Source organism: Gopherus flavomarginatus, chromosome 6 (genome assembly GCF_025201925.1).
Source record: "Gopherus flavomarginatus isolate rGopFla2 chromosome 6, rGopFla2.mat.asm, whole genome shotgun sequence".
In the NCBI taxonomy this organism is placed as follows: Eukaryota; Metazoa; Chordata; order Testudines; family Testudinidae; genus Gopherus; species Gopherus flavomarginatus.
The window spans coordinates 42,540,836-42,551,689 of NC_066622.1; the positions used below are offsets into that span (position 1 = coordinate 42,540,836).

Consider the following 10,854-nt stretch of genomic DNA (forward strand, 5'->3'; position numbering starts at 1 on the left):
GAAGGGAAACAACGGGTGGGGTTGTTGCAGGGGCACCCCCCGTGAATGGCATGTAGCTCATCATTTCTGCGGGATCTGACACGGAGCAGCTGTACTCATAGACTCATAGACTCTAGGACTGGAAGGGACCTCGAGAGGTCATCGAGTCCAGTCCCCTGCCCTCATGGCAGGACCAGATACTGTCTAGACCATCCCTAATAGGCATTTATCTAACCTACTCTTAAATATCTCCAGAGATGGAGATTCCACAACTTCCCTAGGCAATCTATTCCAGTATTTACTCTGACAGTTAGGAACTTTTTCCTAATGTCCAAACTTTTTCCTAATGTCCGCTCTCTGATATACTGCTTCTCTAGTACATTTGTCCCATATTCTAGGCAGGACTGACTCTATTTTTAGAAACCATAAAGGAGGGATTGACTCGGGGAGTCATTCCCAGTTTTGCTTTTGCGCCCCCGGCTGATCTCAGCCAGGGGCACCCATGATAGCAGCAGACAGCACAGAAGGACAGATAACCGTCATCTCATTGCCAAATTACACTGGCAGCAGACGGTACAGAACGACTGGTAACCATCTCTGCTATCATGCAAAAGCAAATGAATGCTGCTGTATAGCGCTGGAGTATCGCCTCTGTCCGCGGCATCCAGTATGCATACAGTGACTGTAAAAAAAAAAAAAAAAAAAAGGCTGAATGGGCTCCATGGTTGCCGTGCTATGGCGTCTGCCAGGGCAATCCAGGGAAAAAGGGTGCGAAATGATTGTCTGCCGTTGCTTTCCCGGAGGAAGGAATGACTGACGACATTTACCCAGAACCACCCGCGACAATGATTTTTGCCCCATCAGCCACTGGGCTCTCAACCCAGAATTCTAAGGGGCAGGGGAGACTGCGGGAACTATGGGATAGCTATAGAATAGTTACCCACAGTGCAACGCTCCGGAAATCGACGCTAGCCTCGGACCATGGACGCACACCGCCGAATTAATATGCTTAGTGTGGCTGCGTGCAGTCGACTTTATACAGTCTGTTTTATAAAATCGGTTTATGTAAAATCGGAATAATCCCATAGTGTAGACGTACCCCGAGATGAATCCCTAGAATATTTAGGACTATGGCCAGAACTTCTCATTACCAGACAATGTAGCTACGCCATCCTTTCTCCCTCATTGCACTCTTTCTGATAGAGAGGTCTCCCTCTTTTTTCTCTTAGGCCTCCATCTATTACGGCATATAGTCTACTCCAACAACTTCTTGGTCTCCTCTTATTTTCCCTGGGATTTCCTGGAATTTGGCTTCTTGCCTTCCATCTCTTTGAGTCAACAGCAAATGCCCAGCCTTCCATATAGTGCAGCCAATACTGGGGCTCTCAGGCAGCCCACATAGACAACCCTTTAATAACTTAGTCCCAAGAGCCTGGTGGATGTGTCATTTTGATCCAAGTGTTGCACAAGTTATTCTGAAAAATATGGGCAGATTGAACAAATACCCTCATCATTGCTCCGTTGTGGCCAAAGATTGGCTTGCTAAAGCCAAATATCCATAGACAGGTGGTGACTCCAAATCCCTTGTTGTCTCTCCCAAAAACAGGACAGTTACTCTTCTCTAGAATTTGGCCTCTGCTGGGTTGTTGCACAAGAAATTATTGCCTCAAGAAAAAGGAGTATTTGAAAAGATAATAAAGGCTCACTTCAACTCCTGGAACCCCCAATCCCATTAAGAGTTTGAAAGACATTCTGAATTTGCTGCCTGCCCAGAGAAAACTCAGCTTTCAGTGTCATCAGAATGAACTCTTGAATTTCCTCTGGAGGGATTCCATATAGGCTTAGTTGATGGCAGTGTAGGTTTCAAGGTTTGGTTTCAGGCTTGCCGGTAACTTAACTTTCACAGAGTGATGTTTCCATAATTTTCTCACAAGACTCAGATCTCCTGTAAAATACATTGCCCTAGTCTGGGGTCTTAACCTAGTATTAATAACATTATTGGAATCAGTCCCTGGAGCCTACTGGCATATCTCTGATTAAACTGTAAACTCTTCAGGTTCTGCTTGTTTACTGTTTCAGCAAGAAGAGTCAGTGAGCTAACAATCCTCACTTATCACTTCCTCACACATTGTCTTCCTCAGTTTTAAGATGGTATTACGTACTGAAATGTCATCCAGGAATAGGACCGTTACCCAATTTTACTGAAATGAAAGGTGGTTCTGCTCTTGATTCTTTGCTGGGCAGAGGAACAGATTAACTGCCTGGAGGTCAAAAAGCCTGCGACAGCTCACCAGTGCTCCAGCGTTAAGTCTTTTCAGAAACCTTAGCTATTTCAGAGCGTGTGAGAAAATAATCTGTGTGTCAATCCAATGCTGATTTGAAATAAAGGGAATGAATTAAAATAGAGAAGTTTTAAAAAAGTAGTAGTGGGGGTGCCCTCAACTTAAGAAAAATCACAGGCTTTTTTCTACATACCGTTTTCACAAGTAAGAGCTAGATTTCTGTCACTGATAGGGTAGAGGAAAAAATGGATTTCTGTTTTTCAATTAGTTTTCTGTGTGCACTTTTGGATGCACTTTGTGTAGTCAGTTCAGTCATTTCTGCTATGTATAAGTCATTTTATGTCTTCTTATTAATGTAGGTTTTTACAGATCAACAAGAATATTTTTTTAAAGGCAAATATGAGTATAAAACCACAAAAATTGACTAGCAGTTGTGGCTGTTGGTCATATTGGCGGGTGTAGAACCCTGAAACATGTTTAAACTTATTTTTGAAAATGAATTGTTTTCCAGTAACTTGATAGTAACCCATTAAGTATAATAAAGCAACTTATCATCCCCAAATCAATTTTCCAACTCACTTTATATTTTATTAAATCAAGTCATTGCCTGGATGTGTGCTGTAAAGGAGGAGCTTGATAAACTTACTAAAAGTGACAGCTCTTATTATTTAATAGTTGTACTGCAATGGCTTCGCCCCTCATTGCCCTTTAGACCAAAACAAAATCAGAAAAGAAGTTCAAATATCTTTTGAGACTACATAGAAAGATTGAGGAGGAGGTTTCTGGTGAAATTTGTGCAATTCATGAAAATCTGAGGTGCAGTAATAAAAGCAAATTCAGACAGAATTTTCAGTAAAGGTAGTTTACAGTGCTTATAATAGGAGAGTGATTTTGTGGTTAAAACACAGAACAGGGAGATGGTCTGTGGCAAAGTCAGCAGTAGGTGCTATATCTCCCATCCGTTGATAATGGGCCTTATGCAAAGCCATCGGGAGTCTTTCCTGTGACATCACTGGTCTTTGCAGCTGGGGTTTCCACTTGTTAGTGGTTGAAAGAAAGGGCTCTGCAGTAGAGAACCTTTTAAGCGTGCAAAACTTTTCTGCAACCATCTTCTTCCATAAGTTCTGTAGACTTGTTACTTCTCAGTTAAAATCTATATGGTTACAGAGTGAAACTAGTGGTATAGAAACTTCATATGCTATCCAAACAGCTTTGGGGACAGTATTGCAGTCAGATGGTAGAAAAAGTGGTTTTAAAATGACATCTACATGCCAACCACTGGCACCTATCCCCATAATATGAATGATAATATCTATATGCCCTAACACTAATTGTATGCTTGTGGGGAGGGGAGAATAGACCCTTCAGTTTTATTTACATTTTGCTTATCCAGCAAATAACCTTGAATGTCAGTGTTTTTGGTTTTATGAGACCAGGGAAGATAGTCAATGGAAAAACACTTTTCTAAGACTGCAGAAACCAGTAAAAATGAATTCACTCAATTTCAGTTAATATAAAATCTGCTAGTAGCTAATAAAACTAGAAATCTGAACAGATACTATTTTGGGGACGAGTAAGTGAATAACTCGGGGACCTGACCCATCTTAGTCAAGCAGGGCCTAATACCCAGAGGTGTGTGACAATTATTGCTAAGTGCGTAGTGCTGCCTCATTTTCCTATGGAGTCTTTGCAAGACTGTATCTGAGGTAATGCTCGTCCAAGGAGTGCAGTTCCAGCTAAACTGACATAGCGCACAGTGTGGACAAGGAACCACATCTCTAAAGATAAACTTAAGAAGACACATGCTCAGTGGACAGTATGAGAGTGTTTTAACAGCTGGCATAATGGATGTCCTAACTGATGCTTTTTTACTGGCAGCAAAGAAGGCCTGTGATCTGGCGTTAAGAGAGTTGGCTTTGTAGAGAATTTAATAGCTGACATGAAGTTTTAATCATGGTTTTTGAACTCTATATACTAGCTGGTGTAGGTGTAGGCTGGGCCTTATGTCTCATTTTATTAAGTCTTCTGAGAAAATGAGTGTCCAAGGTGCTGTGTAAGAAAAGCAAATTCTGTCTGTCGTCTGCCCTTTGTGATGTGCCATAGACTGAGTAAAAACCTAAAGCAAAGCAGGAAGAAACTTTGCTTAAATCCACTTTCTGTCTTTGGCTTGCAGAATGTAGGTGTGGATCGCTCGAGAGAGGAAGCCTTGAGGACAGTACCTAATCATCTATAACTCCTGTGGACTATGACAATATGCCCTGCCTGCTACAGAAGCACTAAGGAAATAGCTCAGGTACATGAGACTGGAGAAGACATCCAAGGACGTCAAGCTGTGTCACATGCACATACTCCCTTTGTCTGTAAAGCTTTTAGAATGTGATTCAATGACTTGTGGAAAAACCCACAACTCTGGAGGACACTCAATGCTGAAAATTGAAATGTGCAAGACAGGAAATATTTATGGGAAACCCAGTGAAGTTGCTATAAATTTTTCTTCTGTGAATATGCAGTTTTTCAACTGTTTTTGTGCTTCATCTGTAGCTCATGCAAGATTGTTAATTGCTCGTCATCTTACTGTCAAGTTTTAACTGAACTTTTACTTTTTTCAATAATGGCTTTTCTAAGAGTACCTCTTATTTTTACTGTGAATGACTTCCTAGAATTAGATAACTTCTTTTTTAGTGTGAATATATATATTTTTTTGAATACATGTGAAATTCTGCATTTAATGCTCTGTAGGTTCCATTTGATACAAAAGCACTTCATATTGGAGGCTTGCTCTGAAAAAGTTTCTCAAATACTCTTTTTTTCCCATCCCCTGTCTGTTTGAGCATAGTTCAGGAGTTGCAAAGCAGCGTGTGTATGTGTCTTTTGAAATGGGGATGCTTTCCCCTTTGCCAAGAAAAAATATTTGATATTATATATTATGTTATATTGACAGTGAGAGAGGCTTTGCTATCACAGTAAGTTCCTTTATTCTGCGCAAAATGGCATTTTGTACCATGGTGTGGGTGCACTGTTAAACAGTTGATTGTTATGGAAGGATGGTTTTAAGTACAGATAGCTGACTTGCTAATAGTCTAATTATCCTAGAAAGAGATTATAAAGGGTAAGATGACACATATCCTTCAGAATATCTTTACTGTCCAGGTTAAGCAGCCTTTCCAAGAGAGAACACAACTTCCACATTCAGGGTAAAATATACTCCCATTCAGTGGGCCCTCAAAAGACCCAATACATCACTTGAATGCAGGAAGACTTGAATGTAAACCCTAAATGGGCTCTAATAGAGTGAATTTCACCCTAAAAGTATAAGGTTTTCTATGTGGGAGCATTAAGTCAATAGAGGAGAATGTTAAAATAGGATTTTAGCCTCCTGAGAATTGTGTAAGTACAAAAACCCTTGAGTGAATTTGGAAGTTGATTTTTTTAAATGTCATCTCTATATTTTGTTTTTAAAATCCTGTGAAATTGCAAGTGCATTTATATCCAATGATAAAAAGTAATAGAATTTTCTATGCATGTCTAGGCCACTCACTACTTTCATTGTTCCAAGCAAATATATATATGTAGTATACATGTGGTGTTGGATGATAGAATTTAGCTAGCAACACCTAATTGTTAATGAAATGAAGAAAGCTGCCTATTAGTTATTAGAGTATCTTTTTGATGTCTGTATTATGTATAATCCAACTTTTGCATTTATCCGTTAATACATTTAGTTGAATTTCAGTGTAGAGAATTGAGTTCTGTCAAAGTAGCTTGCAGGCAAGGGGTAAATTGTTGTTGTTTTTTTTATGCAGGTCAGGGGACTCTAATATGTGCTGCTGTTCTGATTTGTTTTATTAAGCTAGTCTTAGCAATATAGTCAGTGTACTGGAAGTAAGCCATCTAGCTAGATTTCATTTCAGAAAACAAATACATAGGATATCAAAAACACTTGCTTGGAACGTTAGCATCAAAAGCTTTTTGTCTGTAATCCATGCAACCAGTAATATGCATTTAAAAGTATGTATATATTTAGCTGTATTAATAGTTATTGTCTAATGTTAATAACTGCTAAGACATTTGACGCACAGCAAAACAAACCCTAAAGATTCTTATATTGGAGAGGGAAGAGATGCTATATAGTGGCTTCCCTTCTGATAACCTATTTGTTCATAGTTCAGAAGAACAGCCCTGTTTCCTCTGGATCTGGGCCACACGACCTACAGTAGAGATTATGTATGTTTAATGATGGTAAATTGAGGAAGCTTAGCTTTTATCCATAGTTATCCAAGGCAAATTCCCAAATATTATCATCTTAATGTGCTTTGAAAAGCAGAGGTTTACCAAGATAGTTTGGACTACTGTAGTTTTGAGCTTCGTCCTGGCAAAGGAAGCATGGTTATAATAGGGAAATATTTCCCTATATGGGTTTTTAATATCAGAACTTTCAGAGGTGCTGTACAATTCTATATGGCTAAATGTTTTATGTATAGTAGATATTTTTATAGACTGCTTTTAAATATACTGTGATCAGAGCAGTTTCTCATTTGCAGGATGGATGTATAGTAAAAAAAATGACCGTATACAAGTGTGAATAAATTGTATGTCAGTACTTGAAAATAAAAAAAGAGAATCTGAAGCTGTCAATTCTGTTTTAATGTACAAGTAATGTCATTGACTGTATCTTAGTTAGTAAAAGGAAAATACTAGAATGTAAAAATAAGTAAATGATCACCCCCATCTCTCCTGTAAAAATTGAGAGTTCTGGAAAGATATTGCAAGAATTACTCATTACAATCTAAAAGCTATATACATATTCCCATCTGTTTCGGAAAAGCGAGTCATCATCCAGAGGGGTTAACTTCTAAGCATGGTCTAGTATATTGGTTTTATGTTGTAGTGATTGGATGGGATTATCCTAACCTTTCTGACATGACTGGTCTTTAATTTAATCTTCTAGGCAAAATGAATCTCATATGATCTTTCAGCCAAGTAATAAAGATTAAATGTTAAAACATAAGATTTGTGTTTCTTTCCTTGTCCCCTTAGACCAGCTATGCTACAGTAACATGTAGAGTTGTGTAAATATCTCCTCAGGTCAAAACACTTTATGAATTTGTCCATTGTGGAAGGCTGTGAAATACTTTTTACAACATGTATCTCAGATAGAGAGAAGTGTGAGAGTAAAGGTTAAGTTCATTTCATTATCATCTGCTGAAAAAAGGTGAGATATACTGATTATACTATCTACAAAGTGTGACGGAACCTGAGATCTGCTCAGGTTGGCAAACATCTTCTGCAATAGTGAAGAAAAAGCAATAGTTCAGATTTAAAATAGAAGAGGAAGTCAAAATTCTTGTGAAATTATGATTGTAAATTGAGGCTTTGTGAATTAAATGTTATGTTTTGTCATTCTAAATGTTTAGGATCTGTGACATACTAAAACAGGACAACTTTGGTTTCTTTTTTTTAAAATGATTAATTCTCATCTACCTGATCATCTTCAGTACCAGTAGCTGCAAATTAGTAAGTAAAATGTTAATCTGCTGTAGCATTTGGAAAGTACTGATCGCTACTAACTTTAGTTCCTCTTGGTGGTGTATTATTTACAACAGCAATTGCTATACCCTTTTCTCCTCAAATGTACTAGCATTCTCTTTATTAGAGGTAACTCATTTCCAGGTCCCTTTTTTTTTTTAAAAGCCTTGGGGCTCCACTGTGTAGTGAATTGTATGGACACTTAGCAGCAGCTGGAACTAAGAACACCAGCCCTTGTACCCAGTCATCTCTTCAGACCAGTTTGGGAATGAGATAGTAGATTGTGGTTATTTTCTATGTTCCACAAGGTGGCTCTCACGCACAGTGGTTACAGGAAAGAAGGTGTGTAATAAAGACTGTAAATCTCTGTATTTAATTATTGGTTGATGATGATAGTGATCTAACACCTTAGTCAGTTCCATTTATCAATGGGGAATTAGACTGTCACTTAAGTAGCAATACATCAAATATCTATAATGTATTAAATCTGAAGTATTTATTATGCTGATGCAGATAAAGATCACAATGAGTGTCTGGTTACTTGTTGGAGGGTATGTTAACTCCCCTTGCATGAAGTAGTCTTTTAAGCCTCCTGATACATTGATGTGCACGTGTGACACCAATTGGCTGAGGCAGGCATTCCCAGCAAGTCATTTCAGCATCTTCTACCAATTACAGTGATGTGCAAGAAAAGAGAGCTTTGTAGAGCAGGATAATCTCCTATTTTGAAAGAGGAGCATGGGTAAATGTAACCAGTTAGAATTCTATTTTCTTTTGACACATTTTAAAATTCCTTCTTTCCTTGCTTAAAGCAGACACACATTTTCCCTGCTTGAAGGCCGAGAGCCTGATTTGAAACTGTATTTGTAATAACTTACTTTTAATCTTAGGGTGCATCTCTACCATTCTATTACAGAAGGATCAAGCATCCATAGGCACACCAATCTCAAATATAAAGAACAAGAGTGTAGCCAGGTAAAACATACCTAAGCCTTCTCTGTTCTGGTGATTTGAGCCCTTTTCAGCCATTAGTTGGCCCCCATGGTTCTTTTACCTCTGCTTGAAACCACAAATTGCCCTTTACATTTATTTTTGTTCTGCCTACACTGAGGGTTTGCACTTAAGCCACTGATATTAGGGCAAATCCCCAGTGTGTAGGCAAACCCTTCTATATGAAATAAAACGCCAATCTGGGTCTCCCTAGAGAAACCTGAATTTATTATGAGAACACTGAAGCCCCAGCTGTAGGTCCCAGCTTTATAAAGTAGCACTGCTTTTAAAAAAACAAAACCAAGAATGTATTCTATGATTGAGGCCACGTCCAGACTAGAAATTAAAATCGATTTTAGATACGCAACTTCAGCTACGTGAATAACGTAGCTGAAGTCGAATTTCTAAAATCGAGGTACTCACCAGTCTGGACGGCGCTGCATCGATGTCCGCGGCTCTCCGTGTCGATTCCGGAACTCCGTTCGGATTGATGGAGTTCCGGAATCGATGTAAGCGCGCTCGGGGATCGATACACCGCGTCCAGACTAGACGCGATATATCGATCCCCGAGCAATCGATTTTAACCCGCCGATGCCGCGGGTTAGTCTGGACGAGGGCTGAGTCTACAGTGGGGCCTCTTTTAAAAAGCCAGAGCAGTCTTCCTGTGTCAGTAGTACAGGGCTACGACGCTTTGAACTGGAGCTACAAATTCCAGCTTGAGGAGACGTACCCAAGCTAGTGGGCTCAAAAATAGTGTAGTAGCAGCAGGAGGGGCTAGCAGCACCAAGTACATATGTGTTTGAGCTGCTACATATGTACTTGGGGCAGCTAGCCCCTCCTGCTGTGGCTACACTTTTTTCTAAAGCATGCTTGCTTGATCAGCACTAGTGCAGGTATGTCACCTTGAGCTGGAATTTATGCCCCAAGCTCCCAAGTGTAGACAGACATACTCCAGGTTTTGTTGTTCTGTGAAGTATTATAATTAACAAAACTATTCGTGTCAAATAAAGAATTAATCACAAAATATACATTCGTTAATCTGCTTACTCACTGTTTTCTAAAATTTAAATCTTTCTGCACTGGGTTTGCCAGAGATAGCAAGGTTTTATTGTATTTAAATGAACCATACTCATCTTCATAAAACTATTCCATGTTTAAGCACTGCACTCAGTAGAAAGTTCTTCTGAAACTAACCAGTCTTTTCTTAGCATAGTTCTGTAGTTTATCACAGTACCTCAGGAGAGTTTTCAATAGGATACTCATGTTCAGTAACAATAGTTCCTAATTCTAAATTCTTAGAGGACCCCCCTCAATTTTTTGGGTGCATCTTGGATAAAGAAATCCAAAGGAGGAAATGATTCCCTTTTGATCTCAGCATAGTGGCTTGTAGCCATTTAAATGTTTGTTAGGTACATTTGATTGATGAATTAATGAGCGGTTTTTATTATGAAATTTACATTTATATAGCTTCTGTGCAGAAAAGGATTTTTTAAACTTAATGGACATTAGGCTAATATGCTGAAGAACCTATGCTTAATGGTTCTCTCTCTCTCACACACGTATGCTGTCTTCTGTGACAATCTAGTAAGTAACTGTTTTTATTCTTGCTGTGTAGCACTATTTGCTGGGCTAATGGGAGTTACATAGCTGTGGAATTTTCATACTGGTTAGCAAATCAAGGCCCTCTGTTATGCAATACACTTATAGAACAGCAGCACTTCAGTATTGTCTTTTGATCTGTCCACTAGTTTAAGGTCCATAGTATGCCACAGGCCCACTGTGTGTCTAGCTCTATAGTTAATGCTGGTTATGATCCAAATCATTAGAGGTTGTGCATTGAGTAAGTCAACTTTCTATTTACTTGCAAGTAGACCTGTGTGAACTAGTCTTGTAGTAATGAAAGTGGTTTAACCCAGATGAATCCTTTCCCTCCATCATGTACAGATGTTATTGAACTATGGAAAGTTCACATGTGGTTATAACCTACAAAAAGGAAGCATGGATTTACTTTTACATCACTTGTGCTGAAACACCATGGAGCTACAGATGTTCTATCTGAAAGCTGGTGATTTATATG

The 10,854-nt window shown here is 38.9% G+C and overlaps 1 protein-coding gene across 5 annotated transcripts in view; it reads left to right on the forward strand.

Annotated features, from left to right (window-relative positions):
• PFKFB4 (6-phosphofructo-2-kinase/fructose-2,6-biphosphatase 4) overlaps window positions 1-7,269 on the forward strand; it is a 105,990-nt gene extending 98,721 nt beyond the window's left edge. For all 5 annotated transcript variants that reach the window (XM_050957830.1, XM_050957831.1, XM_050957827.1 and 2 more), the window contains one exon: window positions 4,435-7,269. Coding sequence is in view for 1 of the 5 variants with exons in the window: in XM_050957828.1 (XP_050813785.1) it covers window positions 4,435-4,494 (60 nt within the window). In the remaining 4 variants the exon portion in view is untranslated. The remainder of the gene's footprint in view (window positions 1-4,434) is intronic.
• Window positions 7,270-10,854: the final 3,585 nt, after the last annotated feature.